This window comes from Canis lupus, assembly GCF_048164855.1.
Source record: "Canis lupus baileyi chromosome 25 unlocalized genomic scaffold, mCanLup2.hap1 SUPER_25_unloc_1, whole genome shotgun sequence".
NCBI classification, from domain to species: domain Eukaryota; kingdom Metazoa; phylum Chordata; class Mammalia; order Carnivora; family Canidae; genus Canis; species Canis lupus.
The window spans coordinates 80,352-102,177 of NW_027326441.1; the positions used below are offsets into that span (position 1 = coordinate 80,352).

General features: G+C 47.1%; 2 protein-coding genes across 4 annotated transcripts; both read left to right on the forward strand.

Moving 5' to 3' along the window:
- Window positions 1–10,592: 10,592 nt before the first annotated feature.
- On the forward strand, window positions 10,593–13,646 carry LOC140629603 (CD27 antigen-like). 2 transcript variants are annotated; one of them, XM_072819095.1, is made up of 6 exons: window positions 10,593–10,882; window positions 11,032–11,163; window positions 12,043–12,294; window positions 12,410–12,499; window positions 12,756–12,875; window positions 13,133–13,646. In XM_072819095.1, exons 1-6 carry the CDS (start codon window positions 10,747–10,749, stop codon window positions 13,255–13,257), a joined length of 855 nt encoding a protein of 284 aa, XP_072675196.1. In that variant the 5' UTR covers window positions 10,593–10,746; the 3' UTR covers window positions 13,258–13,646. The 2 variants fall into 2 exon arrangements, with proteins under 2 accessions (XP_072675196.1, XP_072675197.1); XM_072819096.1 differs by having other exon boundaries at window positions 12,043–12,255.
- A 16-nt stretch (window positions 13,647–13,662) lies between these two features.
- On the forward strand, window positions 13,663–21,375 carry LOC140629602 (tapasin-related protein-like). 2 transcript variants are annotated; one of them, XM_072819094.1, is made up of 7 exons: window positions 13,663–14,324; window positions 15,098–15,313; window positions 15,456–15,713; window positions 17,911–18,249; window positions 19,042–19,344; window positions 20,547–20,630; window positions 20,816–21,375. In XM_072819094.1, exons 1-6 carry the CDS (start codon window positions 13,784–13,786, stop codon window positions 20,624–20,626), a joined length of 1,737 nt encoding a protein of 578 aa, XP_072675195.1. In that variant the 5' UTR covers window positions 13,663–13,783; the 3' UTR covers window positions 20,627–20,630; window positions 20,816–21,375. The 2 variants fall into 2 exon arrangements, with proteins under 2 accessions (XP_072675195.1, XP_072675194.1); XM_072819093.1 differs by having other exon boundaries at window positions 13,666–14,324; window positions 15,095–15,313.
- Window positions 21,376–21,826: the final 451 nt, after the last annotated feature.

Genomic DNA, 21,826 nt, shown 5'->3' on the forward strand with positions numbered 1-21,826 from the left:
AAATTGAGAAAAAATAAAGTAAGAGCTAAAAATCATAAAAATGTTAGAAAAAAACAGATAAAAATCTGTGTGATCTTGGCTTAGACAACAAATTTCAGATAACACCAAAATCAAAAGAAAAATATGGCAACAAAAGAAATTGTACTTTATTAAAATTTAAAACATTATTTTTTTTTAATTTTTATTTATTTATGATAGTCACAGAGAGAGAGAGAGAGAGGCAGAGACACAGGCAGAGGGAGAAGCAGGCTCCCTGCACCGGGAGCCCGATGTGGGATTCGATCCTGGGTCTCCAGGATCGCGCCCTGGGCCAAAGGCAGGCGCCAAACCGCTGCGCCACCCAGGGATCCCTAAAACATTATTTTATGTATCAAGGATACTATCATGAAAATGAAAAAAACCCATAGAATAGAGAAAATATTTACAAAGCATATGCCAAATAAAAGTCTAGTATCCAGAATATTTACTCTTTTTTAAAATATTTTTTAAAAATTTATTTATTCATGAGAGACACAGAGAGAGGCAGAGACACAGGTAGAGGGAGAAACAGGCTCCTTGCAGGGAGCCTGATGTGAGACTGGATCCCAGACCACAGGATCATGTCCTGAGCCAAAAGCAGACACTCAACCGCTGAGCTACCCACGTACCCCTGAAGAACTCTTACAACTTGGGGTGAATGGGTAGCTCAGTCAGTTGAGCAGTTGAGGGACCAAGTCTTGGTTTTTGGCTCAAGTCACGATCTCATGGTCAAGGGATGGTGCCCTGCCTCAGGCCCTGCACTCAGCTAGAGATTCTCTCCCCTTCTGCCCCTCCCCAAACTCATGCATGTGCTTTCTCTCTCAATTAAACAAATCTTTAAAAATAGAACTCTTAGGGACGCCTGGATGGCTCAGCCGTTAAGCTCTGCTTTCAGCTCAGGGAGTGATTCTGGAGTTCAGGGATTGAGTCCCACATTGGGATCCCTGAGGGGAGCCTGCTCCTCCTCCCTCTGCCTATGTCTCTGCGTCTCTCATGAATAAATAAATAAAATCTTTAATCTTTATGAATAAATAAATAAATAAATAGAACTCTTACAACAAAACAAAAAAAGACAAATAACCTAATTTAAACATGGACAAAGGAATAAACATTTCTCAAAGAAGATATACAAATGGCCAGTAAGCACATGAAAAAAATGTCTAGCACCATTAGTGTTAGGGAAATGCATATCAAAACCATAATGAGATTCCCCTCCAGTCTAACTATGATGGCTATATTTTTTTAATGGAAATTAACATGTGTTGGTAAGCATGCAGAGAAACTGGAATTTTCATGTACCATTGATGGGAATGTAAAATAGTTCAGTTTCTGTGGGAAACAGTCTATCAGTTCCTCAAGAAGTTAGAGTTACCATATGACCCAGCAACTTCACTCATAGTTGTATACTGTATGTGTAAGGTTCAAATTTTGATAGCAGCATTATTCGTAATAGTCAAAAAGTGTAAACAACCCAAAAGTCCATCAACTGATAAATGGATAAACAAAATGTGGTATATCTATCAACGGATTATTCAGCCATAAAAAGGAATGAAGGACAGCCCGGGTGGCGCAGCGGTTTAGAGCCGCCTACAGCCCAGGGCGTGATCCTGGAGACCCTGGCTCGCGTCCCACATCAGGCTCTCTGTATGATGCCTGCTTCTCCCTCTGCCTGTGTCTCTGTCTCTCTCTCTCTGTCTCTATGAATAAATAAATAAAATCTTAAAAAGAAAAAGAAAGGAATGAAGTACTGATGATATATGCTACAACATGGATAAACCTTGAAGATATTATGCTATAGTAAAAGAAACCAGATACAAATGGTCATGTCTTATATGACTCCATTTACATGAAATATTGAGAATAGGCAAATCTATAGAGACAGGAAACAGTGTAAGTAGGGGTGGGGGAAGGCAGCTAGGGGAGGGAAAAAGTGAAACTGCCAATGGGTGTGAAGTTTCCTTTAATTCAAGAGATAGGAATGTTCTCGAATTAGATACTGGTGATATTTGCCCAACTTTGTGAAAATGCTAAAAAACACTGAATTGTACGTTATAAAACTGGTTAAAATGTTGAATTTTAGTTCAACTTTAAAAGAATCAACATGCACCAAGGAGCCCTTCAGTTTGGGCTTGGGGTCACTGTAGGGTTTTAGGGAGGAATCTAGTACTGAAGCAAAGGAAACTAAGGGTCAGACATGTCTCAACTTCCATCTCACAAATGAGCTAAGGAATACCACCCATGAGCAGGTCTGCAGTCTCCTAAGGCTTATTAAGGGACAGGACAGGAATGACCAGCCTTGCCACAAGGAAGCTATTCTCAGCCCTAGGCAAACATCTGAAGGGTTCCACAGGATTGGCAGAGGCCCTGCAGGTGAGGTCACACAGCCGAGGATTCTGTAAAGAGCCAAGAGTGGACTTTAGAACACTGGTGGTGACACAAGGATAAAGATGTCACAAAAGAGGAGATCCACGCCACCAATGATGTGGCTCACTGGCTTTCAAAAGAACATACACTGAAACAACAATGAGACAGCATTTTCCCCCAATTAGATTGTCTAAAATGATTTGCTAATATGAAATTTGGCAGGATGTGAAGAAATGTGTCCTCATTCCACTGCTGGTCGGCGTGAGTTGGTAGAGCTGCTTTGGAGAGCAACTTGCCAGTATCTATTAAAGTGAATAGGATGCATACTCTGTGACTCAGTGGTCCCAATGCCCAGTGTTTATTCTAAAGGCACACTCCCATATGTATGAGGAGGTAGGAAATGTCTATGCAACACCACTTGTAATAATGAAATGTTGGGGGAAAAAAACAGAAGTATGGTAAACAGGAGAATGGCTAAAAAGCCTATGTACATCCATTGTCTATTTAACAAAATGAGTAGTTCCATAAGTATAACATAAAACGCGGGATCCCTGGGTGGCTCAGCGGTTCAGCACCTGCTTTTGGCCCAGAGTGTGATCCTGGAGTCCTGGGATTGAGTCCCACATCGGGCTCCCTGCATGGAGCCTGCTTCTCTGCCTGTCTCTCTCTCTCTCTCTCCCTCTCTCTCTTTCTCTCTTTCTGTGTGTGTTTATCATGAATAAATAAATAAATATTATTTAAAAAACATAAAATGATCTCCAAGGTATGTTACTGGATTTAAAAAGCAAAAAGCAAATTCTAGAAAGTTATATATCTTTATGAAAAAAAAAAAAAAAAAAACAAAATATTTTGGGCTGAGGCCTTTGGAGATTTCTTAGGAGCAGACTGAGATGAACTCTTTATCTGGACAAAGATAGGCCTTAAAAAGTAATTGCAGGAAGAACATGGAATTGCCAGGCTTGGGGCTGTTTGATTCCAAGAAATAATTTTCTTTTTTTAAGATTTTATTGATTTTCTCAAGATGTTTTTATTTTTTAAAAGATTTTATTTATTTAAGAGAGAGACAGAGAGAGTGAGAGACAGAGCACGAACAAGGTGAGGGATAGAGGGAGAATCAGACTCCCCACTGAGCAGGGAGCTTGATGCGGGACTGGATCCCAGAACCCTGGAATCATGACCTGAGTCGAAGGCAGACTCTTAACCTACTGAGGCACCCAAGCACCCCTGACAGTTAATTCTCTAATGACTGAGAGAACCAACGCATGATTTGTTCCTTTGGCTTAATCTCTTACTCTGCGTTAGGAGAATTACTATAGGCTTGTGTAATATTTTCTTTAGAGAACAGATATAATGTGCCATGCCCTAGATACGAAAGGAAAAGTTAAAATTAGATGTCCTCACTGTCAATGACCTCAGGTATAAAAGAGGGGGATAAGCCCTTGCCAGGGAGAAGTCGTGACCACATGCTGCACGTGGGGATTTTCATCCCCTTCCCGGGAGACAGGTGGTCTTCCCTGCTCTGACAAATTCAAGCAGAGGGTTCTCACGGTAGGAGAGGGGCTGAGATCATAGTAAGAAACACCTGATTATTGCTCAATAATATTTTAGGTAGAAAATAAAAGAGACTGAAAAAAAGAGAAAAAAGAAAAGAGACTTTGCTGGAAAGATCCGCTTGATTCTTTGCTGACAGATGTCTGTCTCTGGAGGTTCTGCTCTTCCATTCTCTCCTATATAAAAAGAACCTGTTTGTTACCATACAGCCTAACAAAGGAAGGGGATCGTTCCTCATTTGTGGTCATGAACATCCCTAAACTAATGAAACATACAACATATAATTTATTTGTTTGTTTAGAAAAAGTTCTGGAAGGGTCCCTGGGTGGCTCCGCTGATTAAGCGATTGCCTTCAGCTCAGGTCATGGTCTCAGAGTCCTGGGATCAAGTCCCACATCCAGCTCCATGCTCAGCAGGGACCCTACTTCTCCTTCTCCCTCTCCTCATCCCCCTGCTTGTGCTCTCTTGCTCATGCTGTCTTTCAAATAAATAAATAAAATCTTTAAAAAGAAAAAGTTCTGGAAGAATACTCACTAATCTGCAACAGTGATTACCTCTGAGGAAGCAGAGAAAGGAACGGGACTGGGAGAGAAGACTGATCAAAGGGACTTTGAATCCTATCTAGAATTGTTCAATTTTTTTTTCCATTTTCACTTCTAACTTTAAAAAAAAAAAAAAAGATGAGATAAAGTTGAGGAAAACAATATTATTTATTTATTTATTTATTTATTTATTTATTTATTTATTTATTTATTTTAAGGATTTTATTTATTTATTCATGAGACACACAGAGAGAGAGGCAGAGACACAGGGAGAGGGAGAAGCAGGCTCCATGCAGGGAGCCCGATGTGGGACTTGATCCCAGGACCCTGGGATCACGCTGTGAGTCAAAAGCAGATGCTCAACCACTGAGCCACCCAGGAGTCCCAAGGAAAACAATAAAGATAATGTTATTTTTACTTGTTTATAACATAAAGATCTTTTTGCTCCCACTAAAATATTAATCTATAACAAAATTTTATACAACATAACAATATTTAGTAATAATATATTTTCATAAAATCTTGCTTCAGCATAGCCAAAACAGTTCTTAGAGGGAAATTTATAGTCTTAAATGCATGCATTATAAAAGATAAATTTAAATGAATCAACTAAGCACCAAATTCAAGAAGTTAGTAAAAGCACCTGGTTCACTCAATTAGGAGAGCATACAACTCTTGACCTTGGGGTCATAAGTTTGAGCCCCTCATTGGGTATACGGATCACTTAAATAAATAAAACTTGTAAAAAAAAAAAAAAAAAGAAGTTAGAAAAAGAATGGCAGAATGTACCCAAAGAAAGAAAAAGAAAAAAAATCTTTTTGCTCCTCAAAGGAGATAATTTTAAAATTACTCCAGAGAGTAAAATGAAACAGAAAACAAAGAAATAATGGGAAAACACAGTGAAATAAAAAACTAGTTCTTTGATGTAAGTCATAATTAGATGTATTTCATGAAAATATATCAGAAAAAGTGAGGAAATTATAAACAATATTAGAAATGAAAAAGGGAAAATAACTATAGATCTAGTGGTGATTTAAACATTTACACCCATAAATGTGAAGCAGATTAAATAGTCTCCCAGAAAAATATGATCTACCAAACTGACTCTAGAAGAAACTGAAAACCTGAATGAAATCATCAGTGTAAAGCCTATACTCAAAATACACATAAATTCTCCCAAGCTTTCAAGGAACAGATTACCTCTATTTTATATCATCTCTATATAAGAAAAACTATTAAGGCTCAAGAAGAGAAGTGGCCAAGGAAAAAAAATAGAGTGACATCTAGAAACCTAAACCAAAGGAAGAAACAATTCTCCAGTAGGTGGAGAGCTGTCATCCCACACAGCTCAGCAAAACTTCCTGGCTGAAGCACTTCACCCCTTAGGGGACAGGCATCATTATTGCACTCTGTCTCTGCCCTTCTTGGTGCTGCAGTAATGACCATTCTAATAACTTTACGTTTGTCTTTGAGATTAGTTGATCCATTTCTGATTCTCTCACTGATGTACTGATTCCACGAGGGCAGAAACCACATGCTTATTTTTTTTCACCTTTGTGACCCATTACTTAGCTGGTATCTGGCACAGAATGGATATGCGACAAATTCTTATTGAATGAGGAGTGGAATTTAGGAGGTCAGTGTGGCTTTGGGTCCCCTGAAATGTCAAACTTATAATTGTGGTTGGAACTATTAAGGAATAAGGCTGAGGACAGACCACCCAGTATTTAGTGAGTACCTTAAAGTGCTAGGCAATATTAGGAGCTGGAGTTGAGATACTGAAAAGTAGTCAAAGTTTGAAAGAAATGTCCACTGGGGCGCCTGGGTGGCTCAGTCCAGTAAGTGTCTGCCTTCAGCTCAGGTCATGATGTTAGGGTCCGGGGATAGAGCCTTGCATCAGGCTCCTTGCTTAGCGGGAAGCCTGCTTCTTCTTCTGCCTCTCCCCACTTCTAGTGCTCTCTTGCTCTCTCTCTTGCTCTCATTCTATCATAAATAAATAAATAAATAAATAAATAAATAAATAAATAAATAAATAAATAAATAAATAAATCAGAAATAAAGAAAGAAATGCCCATGAAAACTCAGTCCTCTGTGAGATCCGGCCAGGAGTCCCATGAATGCAAATTACAGAACTGGGAAGTGAGCTCACCCTACTGTCCTGCCCACTTGGTCTCTTAAAGACTCGCTGGGAAGGAGGACCTAAAGCAGGGAGGTATAGGGGTAGGGAATGGAGTGGGAGGGACAGAGAAGGCTAGAAAAACTGAGGGATTTGTTGATCAAGAACAGTGATTTTTTTTATTTATTTTATTTTTTTAAGATTGTGTGTGTGTGTGTGTGTGTGTGCTTGTGTATTTCGAGTGTAAGCAGAGCAGGGAGCCCAATGTAGGGCTCGATTCCAGGACCCTGAGATCATGACCTGAGCCAAAGATGGATGCCTAACCTACTGAGCCACCCAGGTGCCCCAGGAACAGTGATGTCTGACATCTGTGTTATGTAACAGAACTTCCTTCTAAGGAAGGATCTTGGAGAGAGTCCTGTTCCACTCAATACTTTGACTGGTTATAGTTTTCTTTTTTTTTTTTTTTTTAAGATTTTACTTATTTATTCATGAGAGACACAGAAAGAGTGGCAGAGACACAGAGGGAGAAGCAGGCTCCTCGCAGGAAGCCCGATGCAGGACTTGATCCCTGGACCCTGGACCCAGGATTGCGCCCTGAGCCAAAGGCAGACTCAATTGCAGAGCCACCCAGGCACCCAGAAATCCCATAGATTTCTGAAGAGCCAAGACCAATTCCGGGACGAGGGGCTGAAGACAGATGGGGTATGCTGCCTGACAGTCTGTGACAGGAAAGGGTGGGGTTGCAGTGCCAGCGAGACTCAGTGCCTTTGCTGCCTTATGAGGTAGCGAGACCACCCATAAATCTCTGGGGCAGGAAGGACGGTTGAAAACAAGAATACCTAAAATTCAATTTTAAGTTGTAACCTTTTGATATGTAAACGTTTCTTAAGCAAAAGTTTAGCCACACCTAACAGCCTTCTGTTTACTATTGGTTTGGAGGAAAATTCAAGAAAGCCTGTATAGGGCAGGAACCTGTGTCAGGGCAGAGGTAAGGGAAGAGCCAGGAGCACAAAGGCAAGAACTGGACTTGAGCTGAGTGGGAACAAGAGATGGCCATAACAGCTGGACCACCAGAGTTGGTGCCAGTTGACAGCTCTGCCTCCTCCTCACTCTGTCCAGGGCCTGTCCTGCTTGAAAGGTGAGGAGTGTCTTACCTAGATATCAAGAAGTAGGGTGGCCCCAGCTGCCATCTGGGCTATGGTCACTGTTCCAGTTTGAGGGTTTAGTCAGGCCCTCAGAAATAAAGAAAATCATCAAAAGAGATGTGCTTCCGTGGGCCTGTCTCTGGAGATGCAGGAGGAGGAGGGAGGAGTTGAGAAGAAAAGATCTCTGTGCCAGCAGGTGTGGAGAGAAACTGCACCCCAAAAGAGAATGTGGTAAAGGAAGATTCCGAGGGAGAGGTCAGCAGGTTGCACTCGCAGACCTGTAGACAAGATGAAGGCACTACCCAGGGAGCCAGTCCAGGTTCCATTCACCTAGAGCAAAGTGAGGTCCAGAAAGCTGGGTTTCCTCCTCTGGGCCACAGTACTCCAGGAGAGCCAGACAGACCCTGCTCCTGCCCTTTCCCCCACGAAGAGGGATGATGGGCCCTAGCATAGAGCACCGAAGCCTCCCTCGCATGGGTGAGTAGCCGTGAGATTGTGAAAGTTGCCAGTCCTCTCTGGGTCCTCCAGTTCCCCCTTCTGCAAGTTCTCCCTAAAGGTCCCAACTCCTCCTTGCTCTTGTGTGGTGTCCTCCAACCCCACAGGCCCCCACTTCCCATGCCCAGGTTTAAGACTCATAGTGAAGGGGCACCTGGGGGCCTCAGTCAGTTAAGTGTCCACAACCCATAGGTTTCAGCTCAGTTCATGATCTCAGGGGTTGTGGGATGGAGCCCCTCATGGGGCTCCACACTCAGTGGGGAGTCTGCTTGAAGATTCTCTCCCTTTGTGCTTCTCCCTCTCTCTCAAATAAATAAATCCTTTTTTAGACTTTTGTTTTTAATTTATTCATAAGAGACACAGAGAGGCAGAGATATAGGCAGAGGGAGAAGCAGGCTCCCTGTGGGGACCCAATGAGGGACTCGATTCCAGGACCCCAGGATCACGACCTGAGCCAAAGGCAGTTGCTCAACCACTGAGCCACCCAGGTGCCTCAATAACTAAATTAAAAAAAAAAAAAAAAAGATTCACAGTGAAAAGAATGACCATATCTGGGGATGGGACAGGACTGTTAGTGACAGCACAATCCTCAGATGACAAGGTTGTCTCTCTGAGGTTGGAATTCAGGCACCCTGCCTGCAAGGGAGAAGAGGTTGTGTAGAAATAATTCTTCAGATCACACTCACATGTGGTTTCCCACGTGTGAGGACCCTCTTGAAGAGAAGAGGGGCCTGGAGGAAAGCAGGGGGATGGAAAATATGAAGAGAAAGGAAACCAGAGTGAGTGAGAGAACAGAGCTAACAGGTGAGGTCACAGGAGTGTGACATTTTATGAGCAGTGTGGAAACAACGCCAAAGCCCCCGAATGAAAAGGGGCCTGGAGAAATAAACTGTGGGTTCAAAGAGAGAAAAGTCCAACAAGTTCCAATATCCCCAGATCAGCCTTCCCAGGAGAACAGCAGAAACAGGCAAGCAATTACCCGGGGAATCTCATCCCAAGTGCCAAGGCTGGGAAGAATGAAATCGGTAGTGAGGTGACAAGGGAAGGCCCAGAGGGACAGTGATACCCACCCCATGGGCTGGCAGGAGGATGAAATGAGATTGCATGTGATCTCCTAGCTGAGAGGAGGACACGGGTGTAAGTCCCTTGTATGCAATTCTGAACAATTATGTAGCAAAGTCTTTTGGCCATAAAACCAGACCTCATTCGATGCAAGGGTTAGTTACGGTCCTTATGAAACCCACTTAGCTTCAATGGTTCATTCTTTTTTAAAAATTAAAAAATATATATATTGGGCAGCCCGGGGGGCTCAGCGGTTTAGCGCCACCCTCAGCCCAGGATGTGATCCTGGAGAACCAGGATCAAGTTCCACGTCAGGCTCCTTGCAGGGAACCTGCTTCTTCCCTCGGCCTGCCTCTCTCTCTCTCTCTCTCTCTCTCTCTCTCTCTCTCTCTCTCGTGTCTTTCATGAATAAATAAATAAAATCTTAAAATATATTTTTTTTTTGAGAGAGAGAGAGCATGAGCTGGGGGGAGGAGCAGAGGGAACCTGACCCAGTACTCTAATCCCAGGACACCAGAGTCATGAGCTGAGCTAAAGGCAGATGCTTAACTGACTGAGCCACCCAGGTGCCCCAATATTCTTTTGCTGCAGAAATGTTGTGCTTGATTGTGAGTGCTATGCCAGCCCCGTGAGGGCATTTTGCAGGGCTAGTTTCTCCCCCAAATCTGAAAAATCCTGAATTCTAAAACCTATCTGACCCCAAGAGTTTCAGATAAAAGTTGGTAGACCTGTACTGAGGTCCCCCTCCTTCTCTAAACTCTTATTAGTTTGTAAACTGTGAACAGGGGGCAACGTGGGCATCTCTGTGCACAAGCGTGTGAAGGGGAGAGGTAGTGACCCATGCAACCAACATTCTGTAAAAGAGACGGGCATGAGTGGGTTATGTTCTTAGTGAGCACAAGAGCCAGATGGAGGGCAGCCCGGGTGGCTCAGTGGCTTGGTGCCACCTTCAGCCCGGGGTGTGATCCTGAGGTCCCGGGATCAAGTCCCACGTTGGGCTCCCTGCATGGAGCCTGCTTCTCACTCTGCCTGTGTCTCTGCCTCTCTCTCTCTGTCTCATGAATAAATAAATAAAATCTTTAAAAAAAAAAAAAAAAGAGCCAGATGGAAACCGGGAGAGGCCGGCATGTTGGAGGTGATGGATGCCTTTGAAGAGCAGCAGATCTTCTGACAAAGCTTGCCCTTTAATACTCTTGCTGGCACCCAGCACACGGAAAAGGGGGAGGGGGTGGAAGTCGCTGTTCTGAGAAAAAAAAAAAAACAGGCACAATAGAGCTTCAGCTGCCATCAAAGGTCGCCTTACCACCTGAAGCCAACTTCTGAAGAGGGCCTGCAGCTGCTGCCCAGGAGGTACAGAGAGTAGGTACCAGCACCCAGCTGGACGTGCCAGCTCCACCAAGGCCAGCAGTCTGCAACTGGGGTGCAAAAAGAGCTCCCCTGAGTGAGAACCATGGCCCGGCCACCTCCCTGCTGGCTGTGGATTCTGGGGACCCTGGCGGGGCTCTCAGCCACCCCAGCCCCCAAGCGCTGTCCAGAGAAACACTACCAGGTCCAGGGAGAACGGTGCTGCCAGATGTGTAAGCCAGGTAAGAGAGGAGGCCTCGCCAGGAGTTTGGGGGTAGGGGGGGAGCAGAGAGTGTGTCTGAGCTCAAGCAAGGAGAGGAATCCTGTCCTGCCCTGAAGACGGCAGAGAAGTGGCCTTCCTTGCCCCTTGACCCTAGACCTCTGCTCACAGGAACTTTCCTCGTGAAAGACTGTGAAAGGCATGGAGAGGCTGCTCAGTGTGATCCCTGCATACCGGGGGCCTCCTTCTCACCAGACCACCACGCCCGGCGCCACTGTGAGAGCTGTCGGCATTGTAACTCTGGTGAGATGGGCAAGCCTCCGGGGGAGCAAGGTGGCAGAGCTGGGTGTGGAGAAGCAAAGAGGAGGGGGTCAGAGCTTGTCACTTCGAGGCTACTGCAAGTGGAGGCAATGCTGGGAAATGGGGTGACCTGGGCATATGCCCTGGGGAGAACTCTAGTGTTACAGCGAAGGGGAAAGCAGAATTTGGGGGGCTGCTGGAATGGGTGTATAACTCAGATCATGACAAGAAGGGGTAAGTGAAAAAAACAGGAGGGGAAGTGGCCCTAGGTCCCTAGATTTCAGATAAGCGACCCCTTATTGATGAACTGGCTGCATCTGAAGCATGCATTTGGACCCCGGAGTACATCTTTCTTAGGATATAACAATACCAGCCGGTGGGAAGTATCTTTCTTCTTTTCACACAAAAGCCAGTTTAGGAAAATGAGTATGTGTGTGTGGCCCATGTTTTTGTTTATTTTAGAATTTTATCTCTTATAAAATGAAGAAGTGCAATGTCTGCAGCTGTGTTATGGATTCTTTTATTATTTCTCCAGCTTAGCTAGAATTTCAGAAACCATGTGCCAGCCTACATAGAGTAGCAGACTTTCAAGTGGCCCCTTTGCACAAATGTTCCCCCTCAGGACCCTTATGAGGACTCTGTAACTGAACTACTACACTGCTTACCTATGAATGAATTTTCTAAAAGGTCTCAGTGTTCCCTTTAATGACCCTAGTAATAGAGGCAGAGGCACTAGGTGACAGGGAGCGAGGGGCAGGAGTCCCTCACTGTGGGTCTGGGTTGGGAGCTCAGGGCAGGATTTAGCAAGTGCACTTTGCAGGTCTCTGAGGCCTGAGCTGCTTGTGTGTCCCCTGTCCCCCCCACCCCGCCCTCTGTCACCAGGTCTTCTTATTCGAAACTGCACTCTCACGGCAAATGCGGAGTGTGACTGCCCCAAGGGCTGGAAGTGCAGGGACAAGCAGTGTACGGAATGTGATCCTCCTTCAAACCCCTTACTGATACCTCATCCGTCTCCAGCCCGGGGCCCACACTTGCAACCCACCCACTTACCTTACGCCAAAATTAAGTTCCAGGCAACGCTTTGTCCAGTGACAGGTATAGTAAGGCTCTCGCCACAATCACCACCCTCCCCAAGTAAGTTGCCTGGCCAGCCAGTCAGCCCTCCCATCTCATTGTGCGTCTTAGGCCTCAGGCCTTCCTTAGGCCTAGGAGATTCCCCAGCTCCTGCTCAGTCTGTTTCTTTTTCCAGAGATGCAGGAGACCAGCACAGTCCGGCAGGTGCAGACCCTGGCTGACTTCAGGTGGCTGCCTGCCCCAGCTCTCTCCACCCACTGGCCACGTGAGTTTTCTCTCCCTGTTCTCTACCCCCAGAGAGACTGCATACAGGAGAGGGAAGCCAGCCAGAAAGCTCCTAGGAGGAGAGTTTAGAAGGGGGAGAAGCAGAGTCTACGGGTTAGGAAAGAACTGAGTCCAGTGGTAGCAGTAGGGGAGGGGATGGGCGACAGTTGGGAGGGGAGGTGACAATGGGCCTAGGCTGAGGGGAGTCAAGGCCTAGGCTCTCTCCAAAAACCCTGTGTGGCCTCTGCCTGTCACAGCCCAAAGGTCTCTGTGCAGCTCAGATTGCATCCGCATCTTTGTGATCCTCTCTGGAATGTTTCTTGCTTTCACCATGATCGGAGCTCTGTTCTTCCACCAACAAAGAAAATACAGGCTAAGTAAGAGACAACATACAGGTTTCCAGTCCTGTCCCTGTTCCCTACCCTACCATCCCAGGCCCCCTGCCCATGCCTGGAACCTCAGGGAAGCTTTCCTTACTCCATCTTTCCCAACGCTGGCTCCCACCTTCTCTGTCTTCCCTCTTAGCTGGCAACCCCCTGACAGCTAAGCTGACCCTCCTTGGCTCATCTCCACTCCTGTCACCACCCCCCCACCCTCACTGCCAGTGAAGGTTCATCTGATTCTCCTCCCGCAGACAAAGAAGAATACCCAGTGGTGCCTGTGGAGCCTTGTCCTTACAGCTGCCCCAGGGAGGAAGAGGGTGGCGCCATCCCCATTCAGGAAGATTACCGAAAACCAGAACCCGCTTCCTACTGCTGAGCTTGTGCACCACGGAGAGGGGTGGGCAGGTCATCAGTACAATAAAACCTCAGCCTCTATCCCACCCCAGTGGCCATCCAGGGGGAACAAGACTGCCCCACCACCCCCGTCCCCAGTTTCAGTACCATCCTGTTATCAGAACCCTTTCCTATGTGCAGACTTGAGAAAGTGCCTTTTGGAGATTGTCAGTGAAAAGGACACATGGGGATGAGGTGGAAGGTGGGACACAGGGACTCAAGTGTGTCTTGGCCCACCCACTTTCACTCCTGCCCTGCACCAGAGGGCTATGGCCTTAGCTGGAGAACACAGTTTCCCCTACGAAACACCATGTGCTGTATCACTGACCTAGAAACTCCGCAAAATAAAGTGACAGCCAGCCACACACAGAAGCTCTCCCAGCGGTGCTCTCTCTGAAATCCATTCTCCAGGTGCAGGCCACTCCCGGCCTCCTCCTCCAGATCAGAGATCTGAAGGAGGAGCTTTCTCCAGTGCAGACTAGTGGTGAGGGCCCCGCCCAAGTCAGGGAATGGGAACTGCAAGTGGTGTGGCACCCACAGAAAATGAAGAGAGTCCCCAGGCTACTGGGGATCCTGCATCTGGCTTCAGTCTCCCCCTTATTTCAGCTCCACTTTCTTGGGTGGGGAGCAAAAGGGTATATGCCGTCAAGTCAGGTCTTAAGCAGAAGGGGGAGGAGGGTGGGAGCCATGGGGCGGTAGGGCGGGGTGAGGCGACAAAAAGGAGAACAATGAAGAGGACTCTGGAACGAGCACCTAATGGCTTCACTGACAGGCAAGGCAGCCACGATGATAGCCAAAGTGAAAGCGAAAGTGGGCTGAGGACTGAAGAGAAAGCAACAGGCCGGCAGGGGTGGTTTGGAGAGACTCCTCTTCCGCAGCTCAGAGGCACCAGTCAGCAGGAGCTGGTGCAAAAAGGCGGTTGGGGAGAGGGGCAGGAGCAGAGTGGTGGCTGCTGCTCTGCTTGGCTGTCCAGGGCGGCCCCCATGGGCCCAGAGAAGGGGTGGTACCTGCTGCTCTGCTTGGCTCTGTCCAGTGCGGCTGCAGACCCAGGTGAGTGCGGGGTGCTGGCTGGGGAGGGGAAATGTTGGGCCCAGGGCAGATGTGATAGCCACCCACCCCAAGATTCCTGAGATGCCAGAAGGGGAGAAGGTTGTGGGGAAGGGCCGGGGATGGCCTCCAATTGCCTCCTAAGCCCAACTGGAAAAAAGGCTGGCAAAGTAAGGCACCAGTAGGGAGAAGGAAGACTGTGGGAAAGGCCAGATGAAGAAAAAGTGTGTTCTCCTGGGTGGATGTGGTGGTGGGCCTACTGAAGAGGACAATGCCTGGGAGCAGACACCCAAGAAGGAAGGGTTCCTGGCTAGGAAATCCCTGGAGGAGGTGAGCCCTGAACGTGGAAGAGAGGAAGGCCACCTTAATGGCAAAAAGCAGAGGAGACTCAGTGGGCTGGCTGGGAAATGGAGAAGATGGCTGCCAATGCCCCTTGCCACACAAGTGTCCTGTCTCCCCTCCCAGTGGCAATTCTTTATTTGCTTTTGCTGAGAATGCCTTTGCCCAAAGAGAGTTTTTCCTGTGACAGTTGTAGTAAAATAAAAACAAACTCTTCTGAGCAAGGCAAATCCAGGATTTTCAATAATTCATACCAAGTATGTACCTAGAGTAGCAGGTGCTTCCCAGAAGGCTGGTTTGGAGGTGACAAGAGTGGGACACAGAGCCAGCTAAGACCCTAGAAGACTCCATGACTCCACAGTTGGGGTGGGTGACGACGAGCACAGGAGCAACTCTCTGGGCAAGAGGGTGCTCACCCCATCTTTAACCTGCAGCAGAAAGGCAGTGGCAAGCAGTGGATGTGGTCCTAGACTGCTTCCTGGTGGAGGAAGGTAGGAACCCTGGAGGTTTTGCCGGCAGTAGGAATATGGTGAAGGCCTTGCTCGTGCTGAGGCAGGTACCAGTGCTGGATGATGGCTCCCTGGAAGGCTTCACCGATTTCCAAGGGGGCACACTGGCTAAAGACAACCCATCCATTACCTTCGAGGCCTCAGGTAAGAGCCCCCCACCCTGTGTCCCAATCTTTCTGGGCTCCCTCTGCGAGACAGCCCAGTTCCCAAGTACACTCGCTGCACCTGCTTTCCATGGGCCCAAGTGTCCTCAATCCAACCAAATCTGTGTCCTCTCCTCCCCCAGTGAACTTGGTACAGATTCCCCAGGCTGAGGCCTTGCTCCATGCTGACTGCAACGGGAAGGAGGTGACGTGTGAGATCTCCTACTATTTTCTCCAGGCCACTGAGAAGGCAGCTTGGTTCATCACCAACGTGCAGGTATCTGGAGAGGGACCTGATATCTCCATGGTGATGAAGACTCCCAGGGATGCTGAAAATGGGGCTGTCTTGCACCCCACACTGAACCTGCCCTTGAGCCCCCGTGGGACAGTACAGACTGCCGGTGAGAAGATTAAAAGTAGCAGAAAGGAAATTTTGGGTTTTTTCAAGTAGTCAGCTATGGGGGAATAGGAGGAAAAGGAAGGGAACAAGTACACCTCTGTCCATATCAGTCATTTCAAGGTGTCCCCTAGCCTTGGCCCCTTCTCTGAAAGACCCAAATAATTGGATTTGAATGATTTTCACCTCCCTCATCTGAGGAAATGACATGTGATGCTCTATTCACATATGCTGTCCCTAGCAGTCTTATTAAGCCATGCACAGTTGTATCCCAGTGAAAGCCAGCCTGGTCTGGTGTTTCAGGATGGTTAGAGCAAGGCACAGGGATACAAGTTTGTTCATTATCTCTTGTTAGTAAAATCTGGCCCTTACACTCTCCCACCCAGCACATACCAGAGGGTATAGGAAATTGAGATCATGATGATAGGTTTCTCTAGAATTGATCAAATCCAGTATTTTGCCTCCAAAAAGAGACAACCAAGTCCAGCGATTAGGGGGCTACCCTCCTGTCCATAGAAAGCCCCAGAACACTCGAAGCTTTCTGTGGTACAACCTAAATTTATCCTGCCACATCAGGAAAGAGGGGTTCTCATGTCTGTCCAGTATCAACCATAATGAATACTTGTATACCATTCACCTAGATTAACCAGTTATTAATATTTTGCCACATCCACTCTCTTGATAGATGAAAGGATAGAATAACCCCCACCCCGAACTAACAGAAAGTTGCAGATATCTCAACACTTCACCCCAAAAGTTTCCATGTATGGCATGTATTTGTTTAAAACACAACATTTAGGGATCCCTGGGTGGCGCAGCGGTTTGGCGCCTGCCTTTGGCCCAGGGCGCGATCCTGGAGACCCGGGATCGAATCCCACGTCGGGCTCCCGGTGCATGGAGCCTGCTTCTCCCTCTGCCTGTGTCTCTGCCTCTCTCTCTCTCTCTCTCTGTGACTATCATAAATAAATAAAAATTGAAAAAAAATAAAAATAAAAATAAAAAAAACACAACATTTAAAAAAAGAAAACGTTTATAACCAAAGACAAGGATGTTTCCTTCATAATCACAAAACCATCACCCCAGCAGCAAACCAAAGTGGGGAGCAATCTACAATGGTGCAGACAATAAGGGGCTACAGTGTGTAAAGAATTCAAGAACATATTTTCACCATTACACTATCACCATATTGGCCATTTTGAATATTACCAGTGATAAAATATTCCTCCCTGCCAAGGAGGGTATGCCACCAAGCATCAGACTGAAGAAATTTTCAAATTGATACAGTAGTACTGTCAAAATTCAGACTTCTCCAGTTGCCCTAATAATGTTCTTTGTAGCTTTCTGGGTTGCTTTGGTTTTTTTTTTTTTTTTAAGGCCAGGATTCAAACAAGGATCATGCATTATATTTAGCTGTCCTGTGCCTTTAGCTTCCTTAAGTCCAGAACATTCTTTTCCTGGCAAGGACACTTTGAGGGTGCATGCCCACTGTCTCATAAAATATCCCACTATTTGGATGTGTCTGATTGTCTTCCTCATTAGATTCAAATCAGCACATTTGGCACAAATACTGCTACTGTGTGTTTTTTAAAACTCTTACTCCTGGGGCACCTGGGTAGCTCAATGGTTGAGCATCTGCCTTTGGCTCAGGTCGTGACCCCAGGGTCCTGGGATCGAGCCCCACATAAGGCCACAAGGAGCCTGCTTCTCTGTCTCTGTGTGTCTTTCATGAAATAATAAATAAAATATATTTTTTAAAAAACCCTCTTACTCCTAGTCTTCACAGCAGCCTTGCCTTAAGCAGATGACCTTGGCAACCCTTAGTGACTTGCCCAAGGTCACAGAGCTAATAAGTGGAAGAAACAGGGTTCCAAAGTTTTTTCTGCTATTCCAGTGGTCTGACCTGAGAGTCAACAGTAACTCATAATTTTGCATATGTACTTTTTTGGTGAGAAGTCCATAGCTTTTGTCAGATTGTCCAGGATTAAGTGACTCCAGAATTCTCAGGATTATCATGTGTGCCAGGCTGCCTTCCCAGAGCACTATTTCTTTGTGTTCCATCTAGTGGGAATTGAACTCAACTGGCCTCATTGTCCAGAGGAGGAGGCAGGGGCAGGTGTATGCCTACAACATGTCCATAGCTAGGGATCAGGGGGACTCAAGGAGGAAGTAGCCCACAATCACCCTTCTTTTTCTCACTACAGTGGAGCTCCAAGTGACAACACAGACCCCATCCCTGAGTTTGCTGCTGGGGTCCTCAGCCTCCCTGCACTGTGGCTTCTCCATGGCACCGGGCTTGGTCCTGACCAGTGTGGAATGGCGGCGGCAACATAAGGGCAGCGGCCAGATGGTGTACAGGTGGACCAAAGGGCAGCAGCACGCCAAGCGGGAGGGCGCCATCCTGGAGCCTGAGCAGCTACTCCTGGCCGGGGACGCCTCCCTCACCCTCCCTAGCCTCACTCTGAAGGACGAGGGGACCTACATTTGTCAGATCACCACCTCTCTGTACCAAGCTCAACAAAACATCCATTTCCACATCCAAGGTGAGGCCATACTCAGTTCTCCAGGGAGAGGGTAAGGGATATGCCTATGAGAGTGGTTTTCAGGACAGAGTCCAACACAAGGGCAATTTCTTGAGAGGCAGAATGCATTGCCACGACCTAACTGCCACCTCCATTCTAGAAGCACAGACTGTTCCCTGTCAGACTCCAGGATAATTCCACCAAGCAGTCTACCAATCCAGGATTCTGCTGCCCTGTCCTGGCTGGCTGGCTCCCAAGTACCCCAGTCCTCTGGACCACATCCTGGGGAGGAGCAGCAGCAAACCGAGGGGCCATGGGGGCCGTCAGATTGGCAGGAGTATTCCATTACTGATGTCCTTGAAAATCACCAGCTAATAGTGATTTTTTTTTAGAGATTTTATTTATTTATTCATGAGAGACACAGAGAGAGAGGCAGAGACATAGGCAGAGGCAGAAGCAAGCTCCTTGCAGGGAGCCCGATGTAGGACTCGATCCCCAGACACCAGGATCATGCCCCATGCCAAAGGCAGATGCTCAACCATTGAGCTACCCAGGCATCCCAAGCTAATAGTGATGTTAAGAAGCTAACTTTTACTTGGTTTTACTAAGTTTTACTATTGTTTTTCAATTACCTGTGGAAGACGTGCCCCCTTCTGGCCTGCAACCAGGGTGGACCCCTTCCACCCCCTCCTTGGCTCTCCACTAAAGGGTTAATTCCAGCTTCCACACCAGCAAGAAAAGAAAGCAGGCTTTGGGCAACTCTGCTATCAGGTTAGATCCCTCTGGAAACTCACTCCTCATTCTTTCTTCCAGCTTCCCCCAAAGTACGACTGAGCTTGGCGAACAAAGCTGTGCCAGCCACCCTCGTCTGCAACATCGCTGGCTATTATCCTCTGGACATGACTGTGAAGTGGACCCGAGAAGAGCTAGGTGGAGCCCCAGTTCCGGTCTCTGGTGCCTCCTTCTCTGGCCTCCGGCAAAGCTCAGACGGCACCTACAGCATCTCCTCCTTCCTGACCGCAGAACCAGGCCCTGAGGGCACCACTTACACCTGTCAGATCACCCACATCTCCCTGGAACAGCCCCTCAGTGTCAGCACCTGGATTGCCCCACCAGGTACTAGGAGTGCCGTCCTTTCTCAACTTCTATACTTGGGGCTCCTCGCTCTCCTGCCCCCAGCTCGTCTCTGGCCTTGTTCTGCTTCCCACAGCACTCTGTTCCGTTTCTACTTCTTATTTCCTGAGATGACAGTCCCCATAGCTGCCACTACATCCTGAGACTCCATTACACCCCAGGTTCCAGGGTGCCAGGCAATATACTGAGAGCTGGAGACCAAGGGTGAATTGTTCCTGCCCTCAAGGAGCTTAGTCAGCTTGGAGGGATGGACTAGGCAGTCAGGGAGGATGGCCTGGAGGAGACACGCCAGCTAAGCAAGCTGAATGTGAAGGCCAAATTATAGTCTCAGGAACATTTGGGGAACTGCACAGCTAGAGCCAAGGGTGTGTGGGAAAAGAAGCAGCTCTGAAACTTGAATAATTACATTTATTGGGCATTTACATGAATCAAGTGCTTTACTGAGCACTTAGCTGTATGACTGCATGTATTATTATCACGACCCCCATTTTATTGATGAGCAAACTGGCACTTACAGATGTTAGGGAATTTGCCCAAGGTCACCTGCCTAGCAAATGGTAAGAGAGAAAATATGAAATATGGGCAGCTTGACTCCCCTACAGCCTTACATCCTTTACTGCTTTTAGTGGGCAGATCACAATGGGCCTGCAAGCTGGAATTTCATCCTGAAGTCACAGAATATCATTGAAAGGTTTTAAACAAGACCCGCAAACATCCAGGAGCATTGGGCATTATTTGGCGGCTTGCCAGCCTGCAAGCTTCCCAAAATCTGGGGTTTTGTCTCAGCTTACATCATTCCCCAGCTAGCTGCAAAATTCCAGTTTACCTGTCAACAACTAATCTAACCTAAGTCTCTCTTGCAAAGCAATTAAAAATGTTCCAAGCAAAAAAAAAAAAAAAAAAAAAAAAGTTCCAAGCAGGGGAAGAGGCAGGAAATTCTGTGTGGAGGAACACACAAACATCTGACAACTTTTAACAAGTACGAATACTAGTGTGTGTAGTTCCTGGGTGAAAGCAGAACATTTGTTGCTATGAGCTCCTTAACCAGGGATGGGGACACTTGCACATTCCCTCTCTTCCTCTCTCAGCTTTGTCCCTCTTGCTGGGGCAGGTGTGGGCTCGGGCTTGGGCTCAGACATAATTCCCACCTACTGATCTCTGCCCACACTGATCTCAACCTAAAGAGCAGGAAACAACCTTTGGAGTCCTATTTGCCAGCGGCCTCTTCCTTCTTGCACTGTTGTTCCTGGGACTTCAAAGATGACAAGGTAAACACCTGCTTGCCCTCAGCCCTGCCCCTACCCCTCCTCAGTTGTGAATCAGCCAGCTCTAGCCACCTCCCCACCTAGATGAGGATGAAGCCCAAGTGTCCTGAGTTCCAGCAGTCCCCACAGCCCTACTTTGGGAATTACCCCAACTGAAACCAACCTCCTTCTCTCTTGTCTTCTCCTAGCTACCTCACCAAGATCTGCCAATACTCTTAAGTGGTAACCACTCTCCTGCCTCAGGATAAAAGAAGAGTAGTCACGTTCTCCCAGAAGGACTCTAGCCAAGTCTCAGAGCTCAAAAAGACTCCAAGAAAGGCATGAAGAAGGCACAGATCATGGGTACTCTGTCTCTGTGTAGGTCTCTGCCTTTTTTCATTGTGTCCCTGGGCTGAACACAATGTGAAGGGGTGAGAGGGTGGTAGGAAAGCAGAATGTCTGGGTGGAGGTTAAAAATGAGCCTGTGGTAGGAAAAGAAAATGAGAGGAGATTAAGGAGTAAGCGGGTAAGTCATGAGCTCATGGTTCATGAGACAGAGCCCCGCAGTGGGTTCCACGCTTAGCAGTGAGTCTGCTTGAAGATTCTCTCTCCCTCTGCCCCTTCCCCAACTCATGCTCCTGCTCTCTTTCTAAATTTTTTTTTTAAAGGAACAAGTAAGGGACAGTGGGGCAAAGGTAGGGATTGGGCCATAACACATAAGCATTTGAACCCTAGTCAAGTAAAAGTCCCTTGTGTCCTCAGAAACAAAGCTTTTCTACTTTCCTGTCTTTTCCCCACACTGGACCCAACTAAGCCCTGTACCCAGGCCTACTCCCACCAACTTGCAGTGTTCAAGGCATGAAATGAAGGTGCTCAGAGGAAGCCCTGGGGCACCATGCTGTGCTCTGTGTAACCTTGAGCTGCAATTAAGGTCATGCCCTTTTGGACAGCTACTGAGTATTTCAGGATACCTACAGGGTCCTCACTCCCTCAACTGCAGGTAAGGCTGCTGGGGAGCTGGGTGTGTTGGTGGAGGCCTCATCTGGGTACCCCCTAGGTCAGGCTGGGCAGCCTGAGGACCCGTGAAGGAGGTACATGGGTGGTGTCTGAGAAATCCTGTAGCGGTTTGTGATGTGATGTTTCAGACATGCACTCAGCTTCCTGTCATCACTTCCTCTCGCTAGCACCTGGGAGAGCTGGGCTGTGCCAGGTACGAAGAC

Excerpts from the sequence above, each read along its gene's own strand:
- LOC140629603 (XM_072819095.1), top strand. The coding sequence starts at position 10,747 with ATGGCCCGGCCACCTCCCTGCTGGCTGTGGATTCTGGGGACCCTGGCG. Across the intron at positions 12,500-12,755 it reads TCTCTCCACCCACTGGCCAC|CCCAAAGGTCTCTGTGCAGC; the intron begins GTGAGTTTTCTC and ends TGCCTGTCACAG. Across the intron at positions 12,876-13,132 it reads ACAAAGAAAATACAGGCTAA|ACAAAGAAGAATACCCAGTG; the intron begins GTAAGAGACAAC and ends CTCCTCCCGCAG.
- LOC140629602 (XM_072819093.1), top strand. The coding sequence starts at position 13,784 with ATGGGAACTGCAAGTGGTGTGGCACCCACAGAAAATGAAGAGAGTCCC. Across the intron at positions 18,250-19,041 it reads CATCCATTTCCACATCCAAG|CTTCCCCCAAAGTACGACTG; the intron begins GTGAGGCCATAC and ends TCTTTCTTCCAG. Across the intron at positions 19,345-20,546 it reads CACCTGGATTGCCCCACCAG|AGCAGGAAACAACCTTTGGA; the intron begins GTACTAGGAGTG and ends CTCAACCTAAAG.